Here is a 27,126-nt window from a genome sequence, read left to right as displayed (position 1 = left end):
TAATTTTAAAAAAGTTTGTGAAAATACCTTTCYAAATAAAAAAATTTAAACCAGATCTTTATTTTGATTGGTTAGTTTATATTRGTTGTCAAAAAAGTCTTGCGGTATTTTCGCTAGTTGTTGGGTATGCTATACCTTTTCGGAAAGCTCACGCTAACACGTGTTTGATTGATTGTCGTTTCTTTTAAGTCRTTCGTGAGTTATGGCGTCGCAAACATGGAGCAAAATAAAGAGAAAATACGGAATATTTTACAGTACTACTACGATAAAGGCAAAAATAAAATTTGTGCAGTTTATGGACCCAATACAATTTCCATTTCCACCGCACAACGATGGTTTTAACGTTTTCGTTCTGGTGTAGAGGTGGTCGATTCTATTTTTGGGCTTGTGGCGGGAAAGTAATGAGAATATAAAAAAACTTTAGCTTTAGTTTTGAATGAAAAGAAAGTGAACATAWGTTCAGATTTTTATCTCGAAAACGGGTAACCTACATATGTTTGATAGGGTATCCACTCTCAGTTCTTTTACTTTGAAATAGCTTTTAGAATTCCGTCTCATTTTTCAGCAAAGAGTCTTACCATACGCTGACTGTTCAAAAAACTTGCTCAAACTGCTGAAGTTAAGGAAGAGAAGCGACAAAGAAAGGCAGAAAAGCAGATTTTATCGTCCCCCTCTAACTGTTTTTACTTTTACACTGGCAAAACGGCAACAACATATCCGCAAATAAACACTTCAAGATGCAGAGAGGAAAAAAGTCGAATGGCAACTACCGTTTGCAGCCATGAGTAATTTAATTGCGGCATGCCACGAGCTTGTGACGGCACTGGCTCTACGTAACGTAACGTTGGTGTGGCGGTGCCGCCGCAGGTGAGTAARCGAAGCAAAACGAGTAAAAAAAAGGAAAATGAAACAAAAATTCCATATAAACATCGCGATTGCAAGGCTTTCATTGCATTTTCGTTGTCGCTGTTGTTATTGTTGTTATTTTATTTACCCGCGCAAGTGCAATTGTGTCCGCACAGCGCCTTGCTGTTACATAAACACACCGATCAAGACGCCGCGGCGCTGGCGAGCGGCATTAAAGTCGATAGCTGTGCTCTGCACTACCGTTATGTATGGCTTCGCTGTTGAATGCAAAAGTTTAATGTTGTTGTTGTGTGGTGCTTTCATTATTTTCTTTAAAGTGAATGCATTTCGCTGTTGGTGAAGGTGTTTAGAGCAGGCTGCACGCCGTTGTTGTTGTTGCTTTTGTTATTTCAACTGGTTTGCCGACTGTTACCTCATGGCACCATAACTAAAGTTTAATTGCAATTTAGTCAAGCTAAATGAGAGTTATATGTGTCCATTTGTGTGTATGTATGTGTGTGTATTCCAGTGTATATATATGTATGTGTGCTGTTGTATGTGCGCACGTGCTTTTATTGCAGAGTGGATAATGCAACAGTGTTTATTCATGTAAATATTTTAATTTTGTATGTGTATATGTCTGTCCAAAAATACTTTTTTCCAATGAAAAGGTAAGCTTTACAGTYGCTTTAAGAGCAAATTGGGCACATAATTTATTGTTGCATTAAATTAATTCGTTTCAGTGGAATAATTTCGTATTTCATCTTTTATTGGCGCATAATAAATGTTTCGTTTTCATAAGTTGAAGGAAATGGTTCCAGACGAAATGGCAAGATCATAAAAAAGTGGCGGTTTAAATATGGACTTTCGATTTTATACTCGTATACTGCAGTGAGCAGAATATAGCAAGACTTTTTACTTTAAATTTCGAGTGAATACCCATTCGTCGAAATATTTATTTTCTAAGCTGGTATGACTGTTAGCGGCAAATGTCTTTCAGAAGTGCATTCGGCGATTTTTGCGGCAAGTGAAATTATTGAACAAAGAAGTTGCATTCAATTTTGCGTACGGAATCAAATTTCGGTGATAAYTTTTTGTCGCGAGCAATAGCTTCCGATTGGTGCAAATGATTCAAAGAGGGTCGAGCATGCGCTGACAACGAACCACGTCCAGGATGGCCATCAACATCAATTGGTGACAAACACGTCAATAAAATAAAAGAGCTGATGCTTGAGAATCGACGATTAATGTTTTACTACTAGTAAGGCGTCTTTGATCAACGCTTAGGACCCGGAAACCGAGGATCAATCGACCCAATATCGAAGCCGGAATTATGGGCTGACAACTCTTGGTTTTTGCATCACGATAATGCACCGTCGCATACTGCATTAGTTCTTTCGCAAATCTTGAACCAACACATTAATTGCCTGATTTAGCTCCGCGTGACTTCTTGCTATTCACCAAAGTCAAACGACCGCTCCGAGGAAACCGTTTTGAGTTAATTGATGCCATTAAATGTGAATTGCTACGCTAATTAAAGGCAATTCCGGAAATTGACTTTAAGAAAAGTTTCTAGGATTGAAAAAAATGTTGACACAAGTGTATTGGGGCGAGAGAGGACTTTGTAGAATAAATTAAAAAAATTAAAATTATGTACATCTTACAGTTTTTGGCTCATATTTTTATGTATTAAAAGTGTAACTTGCAGCGTTGGTKAATATATTTGAAAGTTTATTTAAGAAAAATATAGGGTAGTCGAAAAAGGCTTTTCGTATTTCTAACCAAACKTCGTCTTATTTTTGWTATTTATAATGAACTTTAATGAACCAAATACGTATAATTTTGGTCGACCATTTTTTGTAATTTTTCCACTAAAGACATAATTCCATCAGTGTAAAACTTTTYTGGTTTCTCGCCGAAAAACTGCGACAAGTCATTTTCACAGGCTTCTCTCGAAGCCAGCTTTACTCTATTAAGTGAGTTCTGCATAGACCGAAAGCAACGATAGTCCTATTTTGCACCATAGGGCTATATGGTGGATGCATCAAGACTTTCGCAGATGTTAATTCGGTCCATTAAATTTTTCACGGACAATTCATGTGGTACCCAAAAGGCTTCTTTTTGTAGTCARTCTTTTTTAAATGGTTTAAAACCATTTGATGATCAGTGTTAAGTTCGTTAGCGATGTCATGACTGCTAAGTGATGGTCCTGGACAATCTTTTACAAAATTTCACTGACTTTTTCAACGATAGGTCGACCAGAGCGAGGTGCAGCTCTCATATCGAAATCCCCAGAACGGAAGCGAGCGAACCATCGWAAGAACACATACTTCAGACAAGTRTTTAAGCACTTAAAAAAATATATGTATGTGTAAGCGTTTGCGAGTATGTTTTTAATTTGTAGAAAAAATATTGCAAAAAACAAAAGACTTAAGCGCGCAACTTACGATGAAAGCCCCAGGCTAATAGTCGAATCGCTTGTTGTGCTTGATGTGAAATGTTTAAAATTTCAAAATGATGAATTTTCATTGTTAGAAAATTTTAAAATATTGTATATAAGCTTTCGTAAATAAATAAGTAATGACAGCAAATTGAAGGCCAGTTTGAAATTATAAGCTGCTAAAAAATAATGAGTAATAAAGTGAATAGCAAAGCTGTTAGCAGTCAGGCCGCAGAATTTCATGTACTTTAATAATATGCAATTAATTTTTAAAAGCTTCGGAATCCTTGTTCTGGCAGATGATTTCCAGTAGGACTTCCGAAAAACGTATCTGGCGATGAGCAAGATTTTTTTCCAAACATATTATTTCATAGATAAACCATCAGGGTATGAGCGTGCGGAGAGAACGGCACTTAGAGATTACAACCAAGCAAGCTTTAGAGATATGATCAACGTCACCCACCGGTGCTTGAAATTTGCGAAACTTTATGCAACAAAAAAAAAACAGCAAACAAAATCATTGAAAGGAAGAATGCGCATTTTTTCGTAATAAAAAACTATATTTACCGTTTCAAGCTATTTTTAAATAAGMACTTATTAGCTGAAGGTAAATTTTGAAAAATTTGAGCGAAAGTCTGCTTTTAAGCAATTAAATTGCATTATCAAACATGGCGAATTGATTTTTGGCGGCCAGAAAAAGTTGCCTTACTTTTACATTACTTTCGATTTGAGTTATAAACTTTTTACTTAAATACGAATAATTTTTGTATCAAAACTTTTATTATGCTTCTCGGCTGCATTTACGTAAGCAATCGCCACCGTGACCAATTATGGCACACTTTACTTATGTCTGTCAGTAAGCATTTGCACGGCAAGTCTATTTACTAAACAAGCCAAAAATAATTGATTACACTTTTCGCTTTAGTTCAAGTTGAGTTGGCCCAGCTTTTGGCTATGTTGCCGCATTAAAAATGCCAACGTATTTTTTTTTTATTGAATATTTCAAAAACACACAACGGCATACATAATAATGAGCGCAATGGCAAGCGAGACCAAAGCAAATGCAATAAAATGTTAATAATGAAAATAATAACAATAACAATAAAAATATTAAAAATTGCATGGAATTATACAAAAATATGCATATATCTATTTGTTACTACATAAGCATACACTCACATATGCATAATAGCTATATAAACAAACGCTGACATGCAATTTTCGCCTCCGCATTGGCGGCCTGTAATCCATAGTGTCATTATACGCGCGTAATAACACACACCTATACAAATTTACAAAAAGCACACACATACATTATCTATTTCGGGTTTATTCATTCATTCTTTATTGACTGCTTGATTGTAACATTTGTCTTACATACGCTCGTCACTTGGCCCATCATCAGCTTTGGTGCGTTGTAGCCGGCGCACCAGCTCTGACAGTGACAGTGAATCGCTTTAACTACTATCAGCRCATCGGTTGTTTCGTATTGCTTTTGATTGTTTATGACCGCTGTCGTATTGGAACTGTCGCTCAGTTGTCACAGCGCGTCCMAATTTAATGTGTAATATATTGACGTTTTTGCTTCTAAACAGTTTTTCATAAGTCTGAGTACTTCCCCACCGTTTGTAGGTCGACATTTGTTGCATTCCGTATTGAATTTCCAATGGTAGTTGTAAAATAATTAATATTCATATTTAGTTKTAGTTAGGCTGGTCGGCAATACCATTGCTTGGAAACATTGTTGCATGTTGCATATGTGTTAGCGGGTAAAGCGTGTTAGCAACTAAGTGCAACTAGTGAACACTGCATTGTTATTTATATTATTAGTGGCGATCTGGACTATTGATATCCATTACTTCCTTCGGAATATGATTCAAATCTTTTTAATCCAAATGTCATTATTAGTCCAAAACCTTTTCCCAGCGCAATTGTTACAAAAGGTGGGATATAAAAGAAACTGGAGCAATAAATATTCAACTCGGCCTATTGGCCGCATATCATAGAAGCCCTTGAATGAAAAAAAAACACCGCTCTACCTGCTGAGGATAATATCTAGTTACCTCTCGGATAGATTACTGCTATATGACACAGAAGGAGGATCTAAATCCTATATTGTGACAGGCGGTGTATCACAAGGCTCAGTACTAGAGCCGCTGTCGTGGAATCCTTTACATGACGGTGTGCTACGTCTCTCACTGCCCAAAGATATACAGATAATCGGGTACGCTGATGATATAACAGTAACGGTAGTGGCAAAAGAAATAAACTAGATAGAGCACCTATGCAACTTCTTCTTTAATGGCGTAGACACCGCAAATAGTTTCTTCTTTTATTGGCATCAATTTGAGATACCAAGTGCAGCCAGATCCTTCTAGCGCAGCTGCTGTTTCTTAAGTCACTKTAGTCATATAATATATCTCTTACATCTCATCGTTCCGTCGACTGAGGTATTCGCTGTTGGTAATACGCAAAGAACCATAAGTCTTCCACAGAACTTTTTTTATCGAAAATCGTAACGCCGACTCATCAGATGTTGTCATCGTTCATGCCTCTGCACCATATAGCAGGATAGGAATAATGAAAATGACTTATAGAGTTTGGCTTTTGTTCATCGAGAGAGGACTTTACTTCTCAATTGCCTCCTCAGTCTAAAGTAACACCTGTTGGCAAGAGTTATTAACCGTTGGATTTCGAAGCTGACGTTGTTGTTTGTGTTAATGCTGATTCCAAGATAGACGAAATTATCTACGACTCCGAAGTTATCACTGTYAACAGTGACGGGGAGCCTAGTCGCGAGTGCGACGACTATTTGTTTGATGACAGGAAATATTTTGTCTTGCCATCGTTCATCACCAGATCCATTTGCTTCGCTTTCTCATCCAGTCTGAAGAAAGYGGAATTAACGGCGCGGGTATTGCAGCCAATGATATCAATATCTCTGCGTAAGCCGGCAGCTGTACATTCTTATAGAAGATTGTACCTTCTCTATTCAGCTCTGCAGTTAGAATTATTTGCTCCAGGTACAGATTGAAGAAGTCACAAGGTTTTGATCCTCTTTTCACCGGTCTTTTCCAAGACTTGGTGCACGGTAAATATTTGGTCAGTATGGTTACGGATAATAAATAGTGGGCAAATTATTATAATGGCAAGCGAAAATGATCATGGTCGAATCCGGGTGTGTCGGCRCAAACCGGGACCAAACCAGGTTTGATAATCAGGAAGGCTTTGTTACTTGTTTGGTGAAATTAGCARAAAAGCAGCTACTAAGAGCTACCCTCTAATGTCCAAACTCTTAATTCGGGCCAGTTTTTGCTACGGTGCAAGAACAGAGCAAAGTAACAAATGCCATCCGTCTTATTATATATTTCTATAAATTATAGTAGATTTCATTTTATGTAATAGTGTTTTCATAGGACTTTGATATTAATTTCAACATTCGGTTGCCATCAAAATATGTCTTCCTTAGTGTCTCATTGACAGTTCATCGTTTTCTACGATCCTCACTAAATTAACTGCCGCTAGAAACCTATATGTACTCAGTCATATCAAATAAATAAATAAATGACATTTTCATAATATTTAAATAATTTTAAATTGCACCMAAATTCCATAATTGGCAGAAGAGGTGATTAAAATCGCATTTCAAACACGCGCACTTGACAATTTAAATGCTAATCAATATAATAATGCCGTAAACAAACAAAGCAGTCACCCAAATTGTCAGACAATTGCGGATATGTTTTGAAAAAGCAAAAATTTATAATTAAAAAAAATATAATTATATTTTTTAACCAACTTTACAAATCATAAAAGCAGAAAAAACAAAGTAAGACAAACGTTAGGTAAAGAAACGTAACGTAAAGTTGACTAGTTTTATTCTTTTCTAGATATTAAATTTAAAAGTAAAAAATCTTTGAATTCTAAGGACAAAATTTCTTAAAAAATCATTAAAATCGAAGTGAACTAATTTCAATTACAAAAATTCAAAACGTTCGGCAGCTGATTTAAACGCCACTCGTTACAATGTAATRTGCAGTTAACGCATCCGTAAACTATTCACTCAACACAAACGCCGTTTACCGCATGCTGACGACGCGCTGCTTCGGCTTCATAGTCGCAATAGTGCGTGATTCCACTTGTCACTTTCTCATCGGGTAATTGCATTGCCTTACTTCTATCGTACGAGTATTTGCGGTAATTCACTTTCGGCTCTGCTTCGCTGCGCTAACACGCTTCGATGGCATACTTAGTGATGACGCTGCGACGCTTCGATGTAATCGCTGGTGTGCAGGCACGTCAACGCACGCGCCATGGCGAGGCAGCCTCTAATGACCACACATGCAGATATACTTACCTCAGTATTTACAGACGAACGTAATAATAAWAATTTTACTTCACAACCGACTGGTTTTTTGTCATTAATTGCGGTTGCAAAAATACGAAAATTATGAAATGAACACAGAGCCGGGTATTCGGTTAATCAAATTATGATTGATTTGTTGGTGCCGCGGTGTGGGTTTTTGCAAATTTTGTTCAAATTCTAATAGGAATAGATATGTATATATGAAGAATTGAAAYTGGATAGTTTTTTTGCTCCATTAGCTTTGTTCTTAACTGCAAGTTATCAGGAGGGAAAAAATTGAGAGTTACTSTCATAAAAAGCGAAATAACGAAAAAGGCAGCAGAAACTAGCAGGAAAATATTAAAATGTTGTTTTTCACAATAATTTCATATCAGCACTTGAGAATCAATCAATGAATTCAAAACAATGAAAATAAATATGCGTCAAATTTCGCTTACACATGTGACTTAACAGTCGCTTCTTTATAACGCAGTAGATATTATTTGCTAGTAGAAATTCCACTAGCAGAAACTAGCAGCTCTCTCAGCTTTTTACGCTATCCACTTGTGCTCTCTTCTRCTAGTTTCTTCCGTTTTTTGGATTAAGAACCTCTTTTCTAACTTAAATTGTAGCGCTCTCGCATTGTAAGACAAAAGAGAGAGAGAGACGAGACGAAAAAGATTTTTTCAACATTTACACTTAGAATCATGATGTTTTTCAAYATTCCGAAATTTCGAGGTTGTAGGTTGTAGGTTAATATTCAATGGATTCCGTTAYTTTTTAATTATATCATCATTTACTACAGTGCCCAAAAAATTGTTAGACTTTTTAATTTGAATTTCGCGCGAAAACCCAYTSTTTGAGTTTATTTTTGTAAGTTGATATGACTATCAGTGACATCCGTGCCAAATCTCACATCAAAGTAATCATTACTGTTTAGTATACGCTTGATTTTCTAAAGTATACAAAGTTGACGACGAACCACGTCCTGGACGACCATCAAGATCAACTGATGATCAACACGGCAAAAAAAATAAAGGAATTGATGATTGCGAATCGACGATAACAGTCAGTTAGCCTTACTGGCATCGTTGGAATATTGCAAGGATCAGTGAAAGCCATTTTGAAAARTTATTGGTTTCAAAATCACTCAATTTTTTCGAAAACCAGCGTCTCGTTAATGACAAGACAGAATTTCGGAAAAAAACTCACCAATGTTTTTAGACGGCTTGAAACAGTTCGATTGACCATTTCATATGCTAGAAAAATTAGCAACTAAAACTGAAATATTTATTCTTTATTCTTTTATTGCCGAAATATTTAATTAAAATTATTTAATTATAAAAATTAAGTAAATTAGTAAGTCTAAGGGGGTATTCTAGCCTAGAAATGCTATTTAATGGAATTTTTTTAAGTCCAATAAAAAAAAAACTACGAACATTTTTACTAAATTTTTTATCGGGTATTTATTGATATTTTAAGAATACAAAAAAAAATTAAAAATTTGTGATAATTTGATTAATTGCGGCGTAGTGGCRTGGCGGGGGTTGAAAATAAGGATGCGCCTTCCTGACACGATTCCAATACTTTGGTTGATCTGAAATTTTAGTCAGTACAAATGCCGCTATCGTCTGAACTAGGATAAATAAAGGAAAAATTTCAGTAAATGGYGACTGTTTGAATTTTTTGCCGGTGTTTTTTGGCAAAGATCAAAATTTTTTAAAAATAGTAAAAATCAAAATTTTTTAATAATCCTAGTTCCAACCATAGAGAGATATATAAAGAAGGTCCACACCAAATTTCAAGTTAATAGGTTCATTAGAACTTGAGAAATCATGTCAGAAGTATTGAAAATAGTAGTTTCGAGAAAAACGCCATTAAAGATTTGAGTCTAACTGCAGGCAGTCTATACTTAGATTTCGTTAATCGGACATTTCTGCAGATCCGATTTGCCCGCTGCGTCACTAAAATAGCTATAAGTCTATTTACCGACTTATACTTTTAAAAATTCCTTTGGGGAATATATTCTTAAAGGTCCCGTCTTTAAGAATATGCAAAAAAAAAATCTATTTTTTTTGAAAATTCTAGACTAGAATACCCCCTAATTCAATACAAAAAGAAATCGAAAAATATTATGTATGTTTTTTCGCCATATTTATTGATAAACGAACCTAAATTTTTGTGGTCAATTAATTTTGTAAAAGATAATTGGTTGGTTATTAAAAAATTATAAACTTCATCTATTCTAAAAAGAAAATGATATGTGCAATTAAGCAGCGACCCATGCGGTTAAGCTTGCGTCTATATATTTATATGTGTGTCTATATACTTGTGTATTTTAAATACATGAGATTTTCAATCTCTAGAAAATCAAACAATTTTCGTTGCATTGGAAATTAAAATGCATTCAGCGCAGGCGAGTTGCATTTGCAAAACCGTTTCAAACAGCCATGAACCAGCAGCGGCACAGACAATGACATGTGTGTGATAAGGCTACTAACTAGCGTGCAAACAAATACGATACATGCACATGCGCGCATATGAGTAAGTATGATTACATAAYACAGATACACATATGTATGGTATACTGAAAAAAGTGATAAATTCATGTAATTRCAACAGCGTTTGAACTAGAATGGTCGAATTGAAAACGTCTCGAGCTAGTTTGGCTTTCGTTGGATAAATCAYGAAAAACATAACGTAAACAACTATTGCAGAATTAAAACTACAACAAATGCTTCAATATGGTCATGGTCGATTAAACGCACACACATGTGCAAATACTATGGCGTTTTTTTCAGTTCAGCCGGTTGTTAGTAAAAGCTTCCAAACTGCGTGAATTGTTAATGGACGAGTGTATTTATCCTCTTATTAAGTTTGTAGATTTTGAACAAATTGTAGTTTTTACTGTTATGCAATAAGCTTGATATTTATTTAAATACTAGTTTTAAACTTTCAGCATTTTTAGCTCCAAATATTGCTGAATAACTGAGTTTATTAGGTAGTAATATTTTATTTAATTTTCCTTCAATATGTTATTTTAAGCATAATTTCATTTATTATATATGATTTTTGTGTGATTTTAGTAAAGTTTATTCGTAATTACGACGTGATTTTTCATGTTTYCTACAAATTTTTCGCTGTGATTTTCCATAATTCGCTTAAAAGCGAAATAAAAACAACCTTAAAAATAAAATTMTCTAAACTCTTCACTAAATTACACCAACTACTAATTAAACACACTAAAACATTGCAAATATTTATATATGAATTTTCTCCCGATTTGCAGTAGTGTTTTTTAAACGCTTCAGTGCGCTAGKGCGTATGAGTAATTTTACCTAAGAATAACAGTGTTTACAGTTAATATTACATTATTTGTATTAAAATTCATAAGAAAACTTGACTCGAATAATAAAATTATCTAAATAGCATCTATTTTCCTGTAACTTAGTAGTTTGTTAATATAGTCGCAGAAATATGGTTGTTGAAAAGGACTTTTCGTATTTTGTCAATAGATGTCGTTGCAGCCGTATATCTCCAATGCTACCATCCATATATTGTTGGAAATGTGAGATTTTGAGCTTCATTTCACCAAAGTTGAAGAGAAGTTGAAAAAAAAATTACAGTTGCTCAAAAATGAGTGAAAATAATAAAGAACTTCGCGATATTTTGAAATTTTCGTATTAAAAAGGGAAGAATGCCATGCAAGCCACTAATGAAATTTGTAAAGTTTACGGAGACAATGCTGTATCAGTTCGTGTAGCACAAAAATGGTTAACTCGCTTCCGTTCTGGAAATTTCGATGTGAAAAATGCACCTCGCTCTGGCCGACCTATTGTTGAAGAAGTCTGTCTACAAAAAGAAGCTCGATGTTCGGGTGCCACATGAAATTGTCTGTGAAAAATTTATCTCTTTGCTGAAACCAAATGAACTCGAACAATTTCTGAAGCGAATGGTAACAGGAGATGAAAAGTGAATCAAATACGACAATAATGTGCGAAAAAGATCATGGTCCAAGCTCAAAAAATGGTCGCAAAGCAAGGATTGACGCCTCGAAAGGTTATGCTGAGTGTTTGGTGGGATTGGAAAGAAATCATCCACTATGAGTTGCTCCAGCTTGATGGAGCGATTGATTCTACATTTTACTGTCAACAATGATGGTATTAAAGCAAGCAATTGAAAAAATAAAACGGCCAGAACTGATCAACAGACATTCCTTTGACGTCCATCAGGACAACGCTAGACCACACACATCTTTGATGAATCGGCAAAAAGTGGGAGAGCTTGGCTGGGAACTTTTGATGCATTCACTATATAGCCCTGACTGTGCACCATCAGACTAGTATTTGTTTCGGTCAATGCAAAACTCCTTAATGGAGTAAATTTGGGTTCAAGAGAAGTCTGTGAGAATTAAGTTTTACACAGATTGAATAATGTCTCTAGCGGAAAAATAGCAAAAAGTCGTTGGCCGAAATGGTATATATTTGGCTCATTAAAGTTAATTAAAAATATAAAAATTTGTTGAAATTTAGAAATACGAAAAGACTTTTTCGACTACCCAATATTTGTCAGAAGTGATTGGAGGAATGAGTTTTTTGATGATAAGCGATTTTTAAGGCACGAATTGAAATTGCTTTAAAATGAATCACTGATTATTAAAGTTCATTAAGTCTGTAAATGCACATTTTCTTCTTAATTTTTATTTATAAAACAAACCCTTCTTTGAAAAAATATTAAAAAAAAACGAGTGAGTTGTAAGCAAAAAATAGGGTGGACAGAAATAGTACAAAAGTTGTTCATAATTCTTAATTTATCTTCCACATTCTATGTCGTCTCTTTAACGTAATGCCCCTTGGCACCAATGCACTTGTTCCAATGTTTTTTCAATTCTTGAAAAAGTTGTTTAAGTAAATTTCTGGAATAGAGATTCAAGTTTAATACCATTACTTGACCCAAAACTGTTTCCTCCGAGTGATCGCTTTAGCTTGCCAAATAGCCACAAATTTTTGATGGCTGAAAAAAGGCTTATAACTATCAAAGAATTTCAGAAGTACTTGTAAAAATTCCAACCGAATTAGAGTATATTTGAAAAAATAAATAACTTTTCGAAATATGGTTTCTATATGTATATCGACTGCTGGATTTCTAAAAGACGATTAGTTATTTTAGTGAACGAAAGTTTAAATAAGTTCTACTAAAAAGCATAAACAAATATTTCGAAGGCAGACGATAAAATTTTTTATAATCAAACGCTAGTTCATTTTATAGAAATTACAACTACACAATGTACATATACAATATGGTACCTAGCACTTTTTATTGCACTTTGGCGCATTTGGCGCGATCCATTGAGACGTACCAACAGGCTTCGATAAGCGACACATTGAAATGTTGTTTGCGTCACAAGCAGCTCGTTTGAGTGTTCAATAAAAGTTGCCTTTCGGAAATGTATTTACGATTACTGTAACCATTATCAAAGTGCGGACGCGTACAAACAAACAGCACACTGACGTTTGAATGGCGCAAAACCAAATCTTGCATATTACTGGCGCAGCGCTGTTAGTTTTTTCACCAACAGTGTATGTATGCCAGCAATATAGCCAAAAATTTAAATGCTTATAAAGTGTGTAATTACAAACGATTTGCCATGCAACAATTAAATCTATATTGCCACCATTAACCGCTAGATTAGTATCTAAATCGCTCAACAATCTCTATAAAGGGCGGTGCAGGTGCTGAGCTCTGCGTAGTCGGCGCTTTGAATAATTCGAAAATTTTWAAAAAATATTTTATTTAAGTTTAAAGAAAAGTAGCACAATTTTTCTAAAACTACTAAATTTTGAAATTGATTTCATTTGTTATCGAAAATGCTAGACTTCAACATGGCGTGTCGAGTGTGGTATGGCGTGGCGTTGCTATTTTTTGCCACCAACATCATGGCTGCCGACATACTGATGGTCACAATGGGTGGCACMAAGTCACATAAAATACCCTTTTGGGAGCTGGCGAAAGGGCTGATACATAGGTAAGTGTGATAAAAGTTAAATTGCAGCGAAGTTTTTTTATTGATAAAGTAATCAATTACATGTTAAAATTTCTTGGTTCTCACATTTTTTTTAATATTTCACTAATATTTCATTTTCATAAATTATTTTGTAAAATTCGACATAAATCATGAGTACCTTAAATTATAAAACTTTTGGAAGCTTTGTAACTGCAAAAGAAAAACCACCATTTCTACATCTTCATCATATCATCTTCCAGTAAATATAATAAGCGAAATATCATAATATTTTTAAATTCTAGAAATTCTCGACAATTTAGCGAAATTATTTCCATTCATCACGTGTTAGTATTGTCTTTATTTTGTTTTGAAATTTCCTGTTTTTCTTTCCACCAATAATTTGATTACCTTCAGAATCGGTTAGCCTATTACATAGACAGTTACTGCACTTATACACGTGATGCAGTCAGGCATGTATTTAAGAATTTTATGAGCTTTTCCCAATACCTGACTTGAATTTTATGTCACCTCATCTATTTGATATTGAAACTCTATTTATAACTGATTTATTCTTCTTCTAACTTTCAGAGGTCACAACATAACATTTCTTAATGGTTTTCCATCGGATTTTCACATTAACGGTTTGCACGAGATTACACCAGCTGGCTTGGTTGAGTACATACAAAATTATACGAACTGGGATTTATTGGGCTCACGCATGTCTGGTGAAATGCCTCTATCGATGTGGGACGCATTCAGATATGCATTTCAAGTGAGTTTTTGCACATCAGTTATAATCACTTGGTATAGTTTGTAGCGCTGAGGTAATGAAGATCCTCAGAAATTTCTTATGAACGAGGTGTGATTTTATGAAAGAAAGCAGAAAAGTTATATCCTCTATTGAATTCTATATTTCTGACAAACAAGAGACGTAACATTTTTTTCTTGGTTGTTAGTTTTCTCCAAAAGGATTCCAAAAATAATTTAACGCACTAATCGAATTTGACTCGGACTGACAATTTTTATACACTTGCAATATGTTGCTATAGAGTATAACAGTTCTATTCAAAGTAAGTGAGATCGATAGAGGGGTATGTATATATGTATGTATCTGTATCTTTTCGTAGAATTTCCGAGTATTACCCTTGTCGGCCAGCTTTTAAAGCTCTTCGTGTTCACACATTTCGGCCCTCTCTTTTTCTGTCTGCAAATGCCTCTCGCGTCACTCTTCAACTGTGGGTATCTATCCCATCCCGCACGTATTGTGGTCGATTGTATCATCGTGAGATAGGCAGTCTGTTTTCCACCTGTTTTTTTGCATTTTCCAATGGTTCGGTTGCAGCAGTTCGTAAGGAGCCAGAAATGCTGTCCCACAGTTCCCTTATACCGAGTTGTTGACGAGTGGTCTCAGAGAGCAGTAGTCCAAGTCGAGTAGAAAATCGGTTCCTTGTGGAGTTGAATTTACCGACTGTTACGCCAAAGATACTTTCCTTACCTACCCTGGCGTTAAAGTCGCCATGCACGATTTTGACATCGTGGCGGATGCAGCTCTCATAGATCCGCTTTAAGCGTTCATAGAAGGCATCTTTGGTCATATCGTCCTTCTCTTCCATCTTTTTAGCGGTATGTTGAAGAACCACGCTTTGATGCGGATTGTGGCTCTCATCACGAATCCCACACCAAACTTGCGCTCCTTTATATGGCCACTGAAGTAAATGCCACAAGGACCTACTCGCCTCAGTCCTTGTTCCGTCCATCACATTTCTTGGACGGCGGTGACGTTAGCCTTTAATTTCACGAGGTCATCAACCAGCTGGGCAGCTCTACCTTCCCCATTAAGGGATCAGACATTCCAGGTGCATGCCTTCAAATCGTAAGCCTTATTTCGTTGCCATGGTCGTCATTAAAAGGGGGGTTTCTCTTCGAGGTAGTTGGTAACTTTTCATTGGGGGCGTTTTTTGGGTGGCTAGCTTGCCTTCAAACGGACTCTTGGTCTAGGACGGGAAGTCGTGAGCTGCTTGAGATCATAGAATTTCCTCACTTGCGTGAACGTCTATACATGTCTCCGTCGTCCGAACTACTTGCCTTAATAACAACGTCCACTTAAATCGAATATGGCGAAGCTACTTCTTACTGGTTTCCACCACTCACAGGGTTCGCTATGGCATTTGTACAAGGGTTGCTCTACGTAGTCACTTATGTCTGCGGTTTTAAATTGTTGCCTCATTTAATGAAGGGCATATCGGCACTTGGTAGTGGAAGCACATAATATAAAGTCATTATTTACTTAAATTACAGCTATTAATAGATAATGATAACTTTTGTTTATGAAGTTCAATTTATTTTCAACTTATCATCGACATAAATACGCCTGTAATTATTATATTTTAATAAACATATAAAAATATGCTCAGTTGTGCGTGAACTAAAAATAAAATAAAAGGAAATAATAATGAAAGAAGCTTGAAACTGCTTAAATTTATATCTCATATGAAAAGCATGTTTAGAAACATAAACTAGTCTTCTACGAGTATTCACGAGCCGGCGAACGGCTACAACAGAGTCGCGTACTCATTTACAAAACGCTGSTACTATTCATGCTTGCAAATGTAACAGCATATGTCGCAGTTTGTTGTGTTTGCTATTATTGTTGCATTTGCATTTCAAGGTGCACACGTACCAAACTATACATAAGCCTAAGCATTTGCCCAACATTACGTGTGTCGACGTTTCAACATGAATTGTCTCATATTTGTTTTTGAGTTGCTTTGCTAATGGAAATTCATAAGTAATTATATTAGCTACATCAAATGTCAGTTTATACTTATRTATATCAAAAATAATTACTTCAAATTTTTAAATATTTATATAGTASATTTTTTGCCATTATTTTCCTCACACAGTCCTGCGATGCAATGCTGGAGGATGCCGAAACTAAGGAGCTCATGAATCGCAGCTTTGATTTAGCCATTTTGGATGGCGCCTTTCCGGAGTGTGCACTCGGCATGGTCTACAAATATAAAATACCGTTCATGTATATGAATACGGTGGGCTTCTACACCGGCAGTTTGGCAAAGTCCGGTAATCCCGGTTCATATGCGATAACGCCGAATTTCTATTCAAGCTTTACAGACACGATGAATATCTTTCAGCGGGCGCTGAACACCGGCATACAAGTCTTTCAGGATGTTATGCACAAAGTAAAGTATATAATACTTGTATGGGTACTATTATAATAAAAAGTAATCAAAACTTCTCTCCAACAGTTAGTCATGGCGTTCGTTTATCGCGTGATGCGYGAACGCATCGACACAAATATTCCGCATCCTTATGACATTTCGAAAAATGTCAGCTTCATACTGCAGAATGGCCACGCTGTAGTGTCATATCCGCGTGCTCTCAATCCGAACGTYGCCGAAATCGCTTGCATACACTGCAAGCCCGCTAAGCCGCTGCCTAAAGATCTTGAAGAGTTTATTGCTTCCGCGGGCGAATCGGGTTTCATTTATGTGTCGATGGGTTCATCAGTGAAGGCCGCCAACATGCCGGAGTCGCTGCGTCGTTTGTTGGTGAAGACGTTCGCACGTCTGCCATATCATGTGCTTTGGAAGTATGAGGGTGATGCTTCAGAAATGCATGATCTTACGGCCAATGTGCGCCTGAGTCGTTGGTTGCCGCAGCAAGATATTTTGGGGCATCAGAAACTACGCGCCTTCGTTACGCATGGCGGTTTGTTGAGCATGTTCGAGACGGTGTACCATGGTGTGCCAGTTGTGACAATGCCCGTCTTCTGCGATCACGATGTGAACTCTGCCAAGGCGGAGGTGGATGGCTATGCGATCAAATTACAGTTGGAGTCTCTAACTGTTAGTCAGCTTTACAAAAGTTTAATGAAGGTCATACATGATCCGCAGTATAGAAATGCGGCGAGGTAATGTGTAGATATTTAATTATGCTGAAGTAAATTACTAACTTGGTTTTGTTAACGTTGCAGATCCCGCCAAAGATTGCTGACAGATCAGCGTAGTACTCCCTTGGAAACATCCATCTACTGGACAGAGTATGTTTTGCGTCACAAAGGAGCTTACCACTTGCAATCGCCGGCAAGAAATATGAGGTAAGCTCAGCCACATAACTGAATATTTCATTGAGTTATTAGGATGAGAAATATTTTTGGAAATAGGTTTTGGGGAATATTCCAATTCAAAGTTCCTTATAACGAGATTATTTAATAATATGAAAAGACGGGTCCTTAGAAGAAGAGTCATAACAGTTTTCAATTTTAATTCGGAAAAGGGGAAACTTAATAGCTCATTACATTTAGAACTTTCAATAGCTGAAGAAAAGGTGAAAAAATTGCCATAGTACGTTTTTCTAGAAGGGATATTCCCACCTTGATTATTGGTTAGAGGAAAGCAAAATAGGAGTTCATTAAAATAAAGAAGGTTCCAAAACTCTAGCATCAATAATAAATCATTTGATACATAAGACAGAGATCACGCCTTGCACCTGATAATAAGGTGGAATATCTAGAGCTCAGCGTTGGTACGCTTTCATGGAGGCCAAATAATGCAGGCATCGCTTGCTTATACAGTTATAGAAGAGCTGTAGAAAAGGTGGACTCACACCAAAAGGCGATTTTAGGCTCTACGAAACTATTGTTACACCAATAATCTTCTATGTTGTGTTCGTTTGATGGGGCGCTTACATTGGCATCTGCGTGCGCTGTGAATATTCCCAGTATCTCCGCTCCTCATATCGGAGTGAGAATGAGTTGGATCCCTTTGGTCATCTTGCGTTCTAGCACTGGATCTAGGAACTTCGATAGAGGACCACCCTCTATGCGATTACGCCATCCTCCTGGCCAAGATTGAAACGTTGGTAATCTACTGTACTACTTGCCATAACCTCACAGAGTTTTTAACCTTTTTACTAGTGGTTCCATAAATCTTACTAAACTAATTTTTTTGTTTTCAGTTGGATTCAATACTACCTTGTCGATGTAGTCGCTCTCTACATGGGCGCCATCTAYCTAATCTACTACCTGCTGAAGCGTTTATTCTTTCGCCCCGAAGTCATGCAACATAGCATACGCCATGCTCATCACAAAGTCAAAAAGCTCAACTAACTTCTCATTAACAATTAGCTCGGTGATATTCAATTATGGAAGGGTGTCTAAGTATGTGCACAATACTGCCGCCATACTTCCTCTCACTCTATCCCTCTCTCTTCAGTTGCAGTCTGTTCTTGGAAGAGCGCATAGTCTCATTTTCATTTTTTACAGTGTGTKTGTGTGCAAATATTTTCGACTTTTTCTTTTGTGTAGAAAAAGTTTTTGTAAATATTGTAACTACATAAAACTATTTAATATGTATTTAATTATTATGTGTACAAATGCGTGTGACAACTCTGAAATATATATATGTATAAAATATAATGAATAAAAGCTGCTGAAGAATATTAATTATTTTTAAATTTATATTCTTCAGCTCTATTTGTGTTACTGTAAATTCTTTTGCATATTCTACCATTTTAATGTGTTCTTTAAAAAAATTTTGCATAAATTATTTAATACAACAAAACCAAAGTCAAATTAAATTTAAAAATATATGTGAAATTTTTTTGATTTTTTAAATGTGTTTAATTTTGAGTTAATTTTCATTTTGAAATGTAAATAAATTCGCTGTTGTTCAAAATTGTATATGCTTAATAATCAATACCAATAAATTATCGATATTTGGTTAGCTGTTACTGTAAGTTAGCATAGTTTTGTAGACTAAAATAAAGTATTTAACAAAATAATGAAGTGTTTTCCTCCTCTCCATGAATGATGTTTGCATTAGTTTTAAGAGCTGTGGTATTATTAATAAACATTTATATTGATATTCTGAAATCTACTTTGCATTTTATCTTTTGCGGAGTATTAATTTGACGGAGCAACGAACTGTCAAATTTTCATCGCTCGTTTATGACGTCATGAGCCACTGCATTTGCATGTCAAATTCAAGCCAAATACGGCCAAATACAACGCCCTATTGATCGTCGGTCCTTCGGAACAAATTCAACATGTAGCAAAGCACGCATATCGAAGAGAACAAACTCATAAACCCATGTCTCATCGGTATTTATAATGCCCTCCATGAATGTAGGATGGGAATTTGCACGATCAACCATGTCSAAACAGATCTGTTTACGGCACTCGTTTTGAAAAAAATTCAGCTTTATTGAGACGASTCCAGCAAGAACAAGATGTTGAGCTCTCTGCCACCTTTGTACCACTTTTCTGACGATTCTACGTATACGTTAGTAAATTTGCTCTGAAAATGGGAAAATATTCCACTACTTTTTAAAAATTCCTCCTTAAACTAACAAGTAAGGAAGKKCAAAGTTCTGGTAAGTGAATTTTATTGATCAAAACTAGAGCAGTCAAAGGAAAATTATGGCCCTTTTAGAAGAGGGATGAGCACAGACAAGTAATAAGTTTTCAGCCTCAATCGTGCCACCCTGTGTTACTTATTTCTAAATTAAAAAAATAAATAATGTGCTGTAACAAACAATGAAGGATGAAAACATTAAATAATTATTTTCATTGAATATTTTTATATTTATTTCCATCTTTTCTCTACTTTCACAAACTCCATGAAAATTGCTTTTTTAATATTTATAATTATCATATTGAATCCCTTAAATTTAGCATTTCGTATTTTAAAAAGTATAAAGTATTATATCATATTTTTATCAATGCAAATAGGATCCRCAACTTTTACACGCTTTCACGAATTCTCTAATTGTTAATGTTAAATACGGACCGCGCGCTTCCTCTTCCATATACGTCATCTCTATGAGTCTGCCTACACASTTTTTTATATCGGCCAGGATAGGATGAGGTTCTGCACAAGAATCGAGCTTTTCATAGAGGTCATAACCCCTAACTCTCATTTCTGAAGGATCTTTTATGGAACGCAGTATGTTGAAATCTCTGTAGATTTCAGCCAAATCTGGCGCTGAGTCTTCTACGTTCATTCTCAATGGATTTTCTAATTTTCGGCACAAGGAAGAGCTTATACGTCTTTATTAACGTTGAAACACGTTTTGACGACGACTGCAAAATTTGTTCGTGTTTTAAGGATTTTACGCAGGTAAAAACTTACGACGGTAACTATGCTCGAGGGATCAGTAGTGAATAAGGCAGGTAGCAAACTGTATTTTTGCTAAGTACTAAAATCCTGTTTCTACTTTTTAGCCAGGAATTTGTATAATCAATTCTGGGAAATACCTTGAGGATTTTAAAGACTGGGTTTTAATTTTGCTGCCATTTYAGTGCGCTTATGTAAGTTGTCCTTGAAATCAATACTAATCCTCTTCGACAAATATTTTTAAATTTGTTGTTAAAATTAAAATGTACTATATTATTGCTAATGGAAAATAAKGAGTTGCTTCGAAGTTATTGTTAGCATTTATTCGTTATAATACTTTCTCTCTTAATTACTATAAAAGTTAAGATACTTATATAAGAATCCAGGCGATTGTACTTAAGGTATAATTTTGAATATGTTGATGCTAGYAAATGTCAATGGAAAAAATAACGAATTTAAGGCTGTTTTCTCCTGTAAAGTTAAAAGCAGCTGTCAGTTAAAAAAGGTTCTTTACCGAAAGKAGTAACTGACAAATGGCTGCTAACCAGRYATTGAGAAAATAGCCCTTAAGATTTGGCATTTTATTWAMAATTATAATTAYAGTTGAACTTTCATAACTCGAATCACGAAAATCCACAGAAAAACTTCGAAGTTTGTCAGGAAATTTGTAAACAATTTGACTGCTATTGCTGATTCAAGAGTTCAAGTTATRGAGAACTTCGAAYTATAAAAGTTTGAATTATAGAAATTCAACTGTATAATATTTCATTGGGGTTRTGAATWCATGCGTATGTTAAGAAATATATACAGTGAAATCTCCCATAAAGAGACACTGACGAACTAGCCTTTGTGCCCAGTTGTTAGAGTTGTCCGCTTTATAGAGCGTCCATTTAATATAGCTTTCACTGTATTTCTTATTTATAAATTGTTTTGACTATCTTCTAAGTTGCTTCAAGCTGAACACAGTGTGCTAAATTTTGCTAAATTCGGCTCAGTAGTTTAGAAGTTCATCGCGGACAAACAACGTGACACGTAATTTTTATATGTAAAGCTCTAGATATACTATAAATATACATACATATACATATGGAGTAAAGTCAGCCGGATGTTTCAAGCTGAGGCAAGTTTTCACCTGCTTTTTTCCATTTCAGGGACAAAGATCCACTGTTATGAGTAACAACCTCTCAATTTTTATAAAGTTAACTCACATATTGACTGATATATGTGGTATAAAGTCAAGTTGAAGTTTGAAAATGCGTACATTAGGTACATGGGATCTAAGGAATGTCCAAGAATTCCCATTTTTGGCACAAGAGTATACTAAAAAACAATCTCCCCGTATTTCAATAACGTATCTACCAGATTGGCCGATATTTCCAACAAAAATTGCTTAAATTTTTTAATTTTTATGTGCAAAAACGGAAACTCCAAAACGGATTCCCTAATGTACATACTAATATGTAAAATATCGTATTTGTATCGTATTTACATCTTAAAAGCACTCTATTAATCAGAGCTGGGCCTGGGTAAAATCATTACCTAAACAGTTCTTATCTCAAGCCGTATGACTTCTGTCAAGAAAAATATGTACATATATATGGTATGCGTGGGAATCAAAATTAAAGTGATCAACTTAAATTCTTGAAGTTGAAATGAAAAAAATGCGCCACTAACTAGCAATAATAACGTGGCTTCGTCTCATTAGCTTAACTTGCTGACAGCTGAATGTTGTATCCCCCTATTTATTATTGTTTTTAGGGCTTTAGTTATCCAGGCGAAATACGATGGTAAAAATACTACTAATTGACCCAACACAACGCCATRAGTAATGACAGACATAGCTATGCATTCATGCCATTGGCTCGATAATACCCAATTAGCATTGAGMAATTTAAGTGCTGCAAATTATCGTGGTAACACCTAGGTGGTCATTACCAAGGCATCTCATGAGAATCGCAACAACTGTCCGAATGATTGCAAAAATCGTCACATTTCTAWTTCACATTTATTGAATTGCTTTGCTAATACAGGTACAATAAAAATATATGTACATATGTATCTATATATGACGGACTACAATAATTACAATAAGACAACACATTTACTAACTCTGAACTAAATTTTCTAACTTATTAWCGCCACGTCACTTAAACAGTTTAAATTAGCCGCTAATTAATTCAATGTTTATCGATCGTATCAGCTTCGGTAGTGGGTGTGACGTTTGTTGTGGTGATTTGATTTCTACCAAAGAGCATATAGAGACTGATTRCTAAGCCCAATGCTCCGAAAATTGTGGACATCCATTTAAAGAYATTATTTATTTTGATGACTCTGCGTGGAAATATTTCGGAAAGTGCGCTAATTTTGGCAAATTACATTGYTTACTTACAAGAAAACCTTCTTTTTCAACATATCAGTCCATGTCTTGTCCAAACTGGCCGCTTCTTCGACCCAAAAGAGCGGCATGGTGAGTGTGCGTAAGTTCTTCATAACCTCAACTTCTGGCACGGGCATCACGGAGAGGCTGAATTGCAGGCGCTTAGCGGCAGAGAGGGGTGTACCAGATATCTTAAGTGAAAAAAATATTATTATTAGGTCATTGTTTGAATTTATTATAGCTAAAAAATCAAGAAACTCTATTTATGCTGTTGATATGTAAATTTTGAAACTTTCGTACCCAACACGTAAATAATCTTCTAGTTTCTGGTTCATTATTTTCAAAACACTTACTTATACTATAATATAACACTTTAAACACAAGTTATACCCTTTCGAAAACAATAAATACGCCATGCTTTTCCTCCACTGGATCCACACCATCTACGTCCGCAACCAATTGCGGATCGGCCTTGAAAAAGTGTGGCAGCGAGACAATCATGGGTGCCTCATTACACAAGGTTAGATCCATGGTGCCTTTGGGTGGACAGTCGTCGGGATAATCCTTGCAAAAACAATGCTTATCTGGATCGTTCTGAAAAAATATCAATATTCTATTTCATTAAAATACATACAGCTATTTGAAGATATTTCATTTGAGCTTCACCTTGGGATCGCCCAAGTCGATTGTGTAATAGTATGCTGGTATGCCTGCATAAGTGGTCTTCTTCTCGAATTCCGCACCCAACGAACGACACAAATCGGCAGCAAACGACCACAGTCCCTCTTCGGGCTTCATTAGTGGCGCAAAGATGGTGGTGTCGGTGCCGCGAAATTGATTACACTCATCACCATCCCAGACACTCAGCTCGTCAGAGTCGTCAAACTCAAGCACGCGTCCAATATCACGGCTAACCTTGACGCCTCGCGCTACCTTATAGCGACCGGCATCAGTGTGGTTGGCCTAAGTTTATATTACAGTTGCGTTTATTAAATAAGCAAATATACTTTAATGATTGCAATGGCGAACTTACCCCGCCTAAGAGCGAAAATTTRAAATGTGTTGCATTCACTTTTTCTGCGCCTTTAATGGCGCCGGTGTGAAAATTCAAACAAATCGCTTTGGCTGCGAAATGATCGATGGAGCAGTCCACATCGATGCCGCGAAAGAAAATGTCCATGAAAGGTGCGCGCACAAATGGCGTGGTGGGCTTAAATAGCGCTTGCAAACCCTCGGATATCATGTTGATCAAGGCTTCCTTGTCACGTTTGACGGCTATAGCCATGATCTTGTAACAAAGTTTAAGCGTATTTGACAGTTTGAAAAGACAAATTCAACAAATGAAATAGTTAAACCGCCTTACTTGTATAAGTGGATGTGGCATCACGATTAACTCCTCGCCGCCTAGGCCCAAATCCGGTCTGAAAATGAACGTGTTGCGCATATTATAGGCCACCGCGTCCTCATCCTCAAAGTCCTCCAAATCGTATTTGTCCTTCCATTCCCTTTATGGCATTTAGTTATGTATTTAATATTCATTTGAAATATTTTAGTATGGTATGTGTGTGTGTTGGAGTGTTTTGCCTGTAGTAACGGCACTTACTCAAATACAAATGGTCCGACCTCTTGCACATGTGGTTTTCCGCCATTTTGCACTTCATCGGGATTTGTTACGTTGAAGACATAAATTGAAAAATTCAAGGCGATGGGAAATTTCTCCCACATTTGTCGCGGTTCGCTGCCAGGTTTCAGATTTAATTGCTTTTTGGCGAAATTAATTAAATAGAAGTACATTACAAAATTTTATAAAAATTAATGGAAAACAGTCAATACATTTTTTTTTATAAAACATATTGGGAGATCCACTTTTTTAGATGCTTCCTTTTTGTAAATTTCTTAGAGTTTTTCTTCAGCGCAATTCTTAGCATTTTTTGTTGGTTTCTGCTTGTACGAGTATATACTTATRTACATATGTATGTAAGATGCTCCAGATTTTTTTTCTTTTAGAGCATTTTTTGTAAGGATTTTTTTGATTGTCTATATTAATCATACTCATTGGTATTTTTATGAATTTTCAGGTCGCCTAGWCACAATCAACTTCTGGCACGTTGCCACAAGTATTAAAATATGGTTAAAAAACTGGCAGTCTGAATACTTGTTTATAAATATTTCATTATTGTATTGTTAAATGGTTCTGCAGGAACTGCTCATATTATTAAGGAGTTACATGGGTTTACGGACGTAAAAAAATCAAATTTTTTTTATGTCCTTTTAAATTCTACACACCTCTAGAATGTTGCCATAAACTTTCATTTGATCCGAGCTAGGCTAGCTAGGCTAAGTGCGTCGTCTTTAAATGCGCTTTTCTATGGTTCTTAAGATTTCTGTAGAACTAGTGCACCGATCTTCATGAAGTGTTGCACATTTCTTTGAGATACAACTCTCAAAGACTTGGAGGAAGGATTTTTTCGATTACAACTATTTGAAAAAAATTACGCGAAATTTTTTTTGTTTTGTAAAAAATTCAGTCAAAAATTCAATTTGCATATCTTTTCCTTCGTCCTAAGTTAAGTATTTTTTCACTTTAGATGTTACTCAAAGGAGTTATCTTTGCAAGGCGGGCGCATCTTTTTTCTGAGGCGTCACCGGAAATGACCGATTTTGAAGGTATTTTTWTCCCAAACATTTCAGAATTTCTTTGTTATTAGTATGTGTTTGTGACAATTAAAAACTATAATAAAATGTTTAATTTTTTATATGAGAAAAAAATTGTTGAGGAAACCCATGTAACCCCTTAAGACTCCATCCTTTAATTTTGAGACGCCGTATTACTTTTGATCGATACAGTAAATCATAAATAACTCATATAAGGTCAGTTTTCTACGAGYTTTTGAATCACACTAATTTTGCCTGCCAAGTGAACGCAAGATTCAGTGCTAAATTTCGAGCTATTATATTGTTTTGTACTGTTATATTTCTTGTTCTTGTTTTTATTACAAGCAAAGTATTTAATTAAAATAAAATTTATTTATAACTGGAAATATAAAGAATTAATGAATGTTTTGTTCGTAAAAGAAAAAAATGTGTAAATAAATAAAGTATTTACAACTTTCCAATAGATTAAAAGAGTGCCGACATAAATTTGACATTGAATATGTTAAATTCTAATGGTTTATGGGAATCCCCGTCATAAGCTTACTCTTGAAAATATTAACAGCGACTATTCGTAATGGTGTGCTATCATGGTAATTTCTTGTAAGCAAAATATGAGACCAACATAAAAATTAATTATGCAATAAGCGGATAACGCTTTCAAACTGCTTTCTCACATTGATCGGCTTCGGCTTTGGTTTGGTCCGTAAAGGTACCGGTGCAGTTTCATCTGAAAATGTATGCAGACATTTTTGAAGCTGACTTCTCGTTTTCGTCAGTTTTGCGCTCGCCTCAGTTTTGAGCATCCAATCTTGTGGGGTTATATACACTGGCGAGTTGTAAAGATTTCGCAAATACGTATCTTGAATCGGGGTTTCCAATAAGGATGATATGATTTCGGAAATTTTTGCATATGTCATGATCCAAATTTTTTTTATTCAGTAATGCTTACAATTTCATCTTGAAAAGATATACTCAAGAACAACGTTTACACGTTAATTATTTATCTTATCAAAATCACAATAAATAATTAAGAAAATCATCTTCTCCGATGAAGCTTACTTTCATAAGAGTGGAGTGAAGTAAATCAACAATCTGTCGATTTTRTTGCGAAGAAAGTCCACAAATGGTCCATGAACAACCATTACATTCACCCAAAATTGATAGTTTGGGGTGGTTTTTGGTCAGGTGGAATCATCGCCCCTTTTTTCTTTCGAAATGAAGCTGGTGACACCGTTGCTGTCCATGGAGAGCCTGTCTCTTATACACATCTAGATGTGTATAAGAGACAGACCTTATAGCGACCGGCATCAGTGTGGTTGGCCT

At 35.7% G+C, this 27,126-nt stretch overlaps 2 protein-coding genes across 2 annotated transcripts in view; one reads left to right on the top strand and one right to left on the bottom strand.

Moving 5' to 3' along the window:
- LOC108968609 (2-hydroxyacylsphingosine 1-beta-galactosyltransferase) overlaps positions 1 to 19,057 on the top strand; it is a 30,541-nt gene extending 11,484 nt beyond the window's left edge. The window contains exons 2-7 of the mRNA XM_018932726.1: positions 13,506 to 13,656; positions 14,224 to 14,407; positions 16,539 to 16,835; positions 16,902 to 17,566; positions 17,630 to 17,752; positions 18,613 to 19,057. Coding sequence (XP_018788271.1) covers positions 13,514 to 13,656; positions 14,224 to 14,407; positions 16,539 to 16,835; positions 16,902 to 17,566; positions 17,630 to 17,752; positions 18,613 to 18,763 — 1,563 coding nt within the window. The 5' untranslated portion in view covers positions 13,506 to 13,513 and the 3' untranslated portion in view covers positions 18,764 to 19,057. The remainder of the gene's footprint in view (positions 1 to 13,505; positions 13,657 to 14,223; positions 14,408 to 16,538; positions 16,836 to 16,901; positions 17,567 to 17,629; positions 17,753 to 18,612) is intronic.
- Positions 19,058 to 22,923: 3,866 nt separating this feature from the next.
- Positions 22,924 to 27,126, bottom strand: part of LOC108968611 (sensory neuron membrane protein 1-like) — a 6,444-nt gene continuing 2,241 nt past the window's right edge. The window contains exons 2-8 of the mRNA XM_018932728.1: positions 24,752 to 24,909; positions 24,512 to 24,653; positions 24,182 to 24,436; positions 23,815 to 24,111; positions 23,539 to 23,742; positions 23,161 to 23,339; positions 22,924 to 23,102 (exon numbers count right to left, since the gene is read on the bottom strand). Coding sequence (XP_018788273.1) covers positions 22,949 to 23,102; positions 23,161 to 23,339; positions 23,539 to 23,742; positions 23,815 to 24,111; positions 24,182 to 24,436; positions 24,512 to 24,653; positions 24,752 to 24,909 — 1,389 coding nt within the window. The 3' untranslated portion in view covers positions 22,924 to 22,948. The remainder of the gene's footprint in view (positions 23,103 to 23,160; positions 23,340 to 23,538; positions 23,743 to 23,814; positions 24,112 to 24,181; positions 24,437 to 24,511; positions 24,654 to 24,751; positions 24,910 to 27,126) is intronic.

Source organism: Bactrocera latifrons, unplaced genomic scaffold (assembly GCF_001853355.1).
Source record: "Bactrocera latifrons isolate USDA-ARS-PBARC rearing strain unplaced genomic scaffold, ASM185335v1 scaffold_221, whole genome shotgun sequence".
In the NCBI taxonomy this organism is placed as follows: domain Eukaryota; kingdom Metazoa; phylum Arthropoda; class Insecta; order Diptera; family Tephritidae; genus Bactrocera; species Bactrocera latifrons.
Note: the sequence above shows the minus strand (reverse complement) of the source record. Positions and strands in the feature narration are given on the sequence as shown.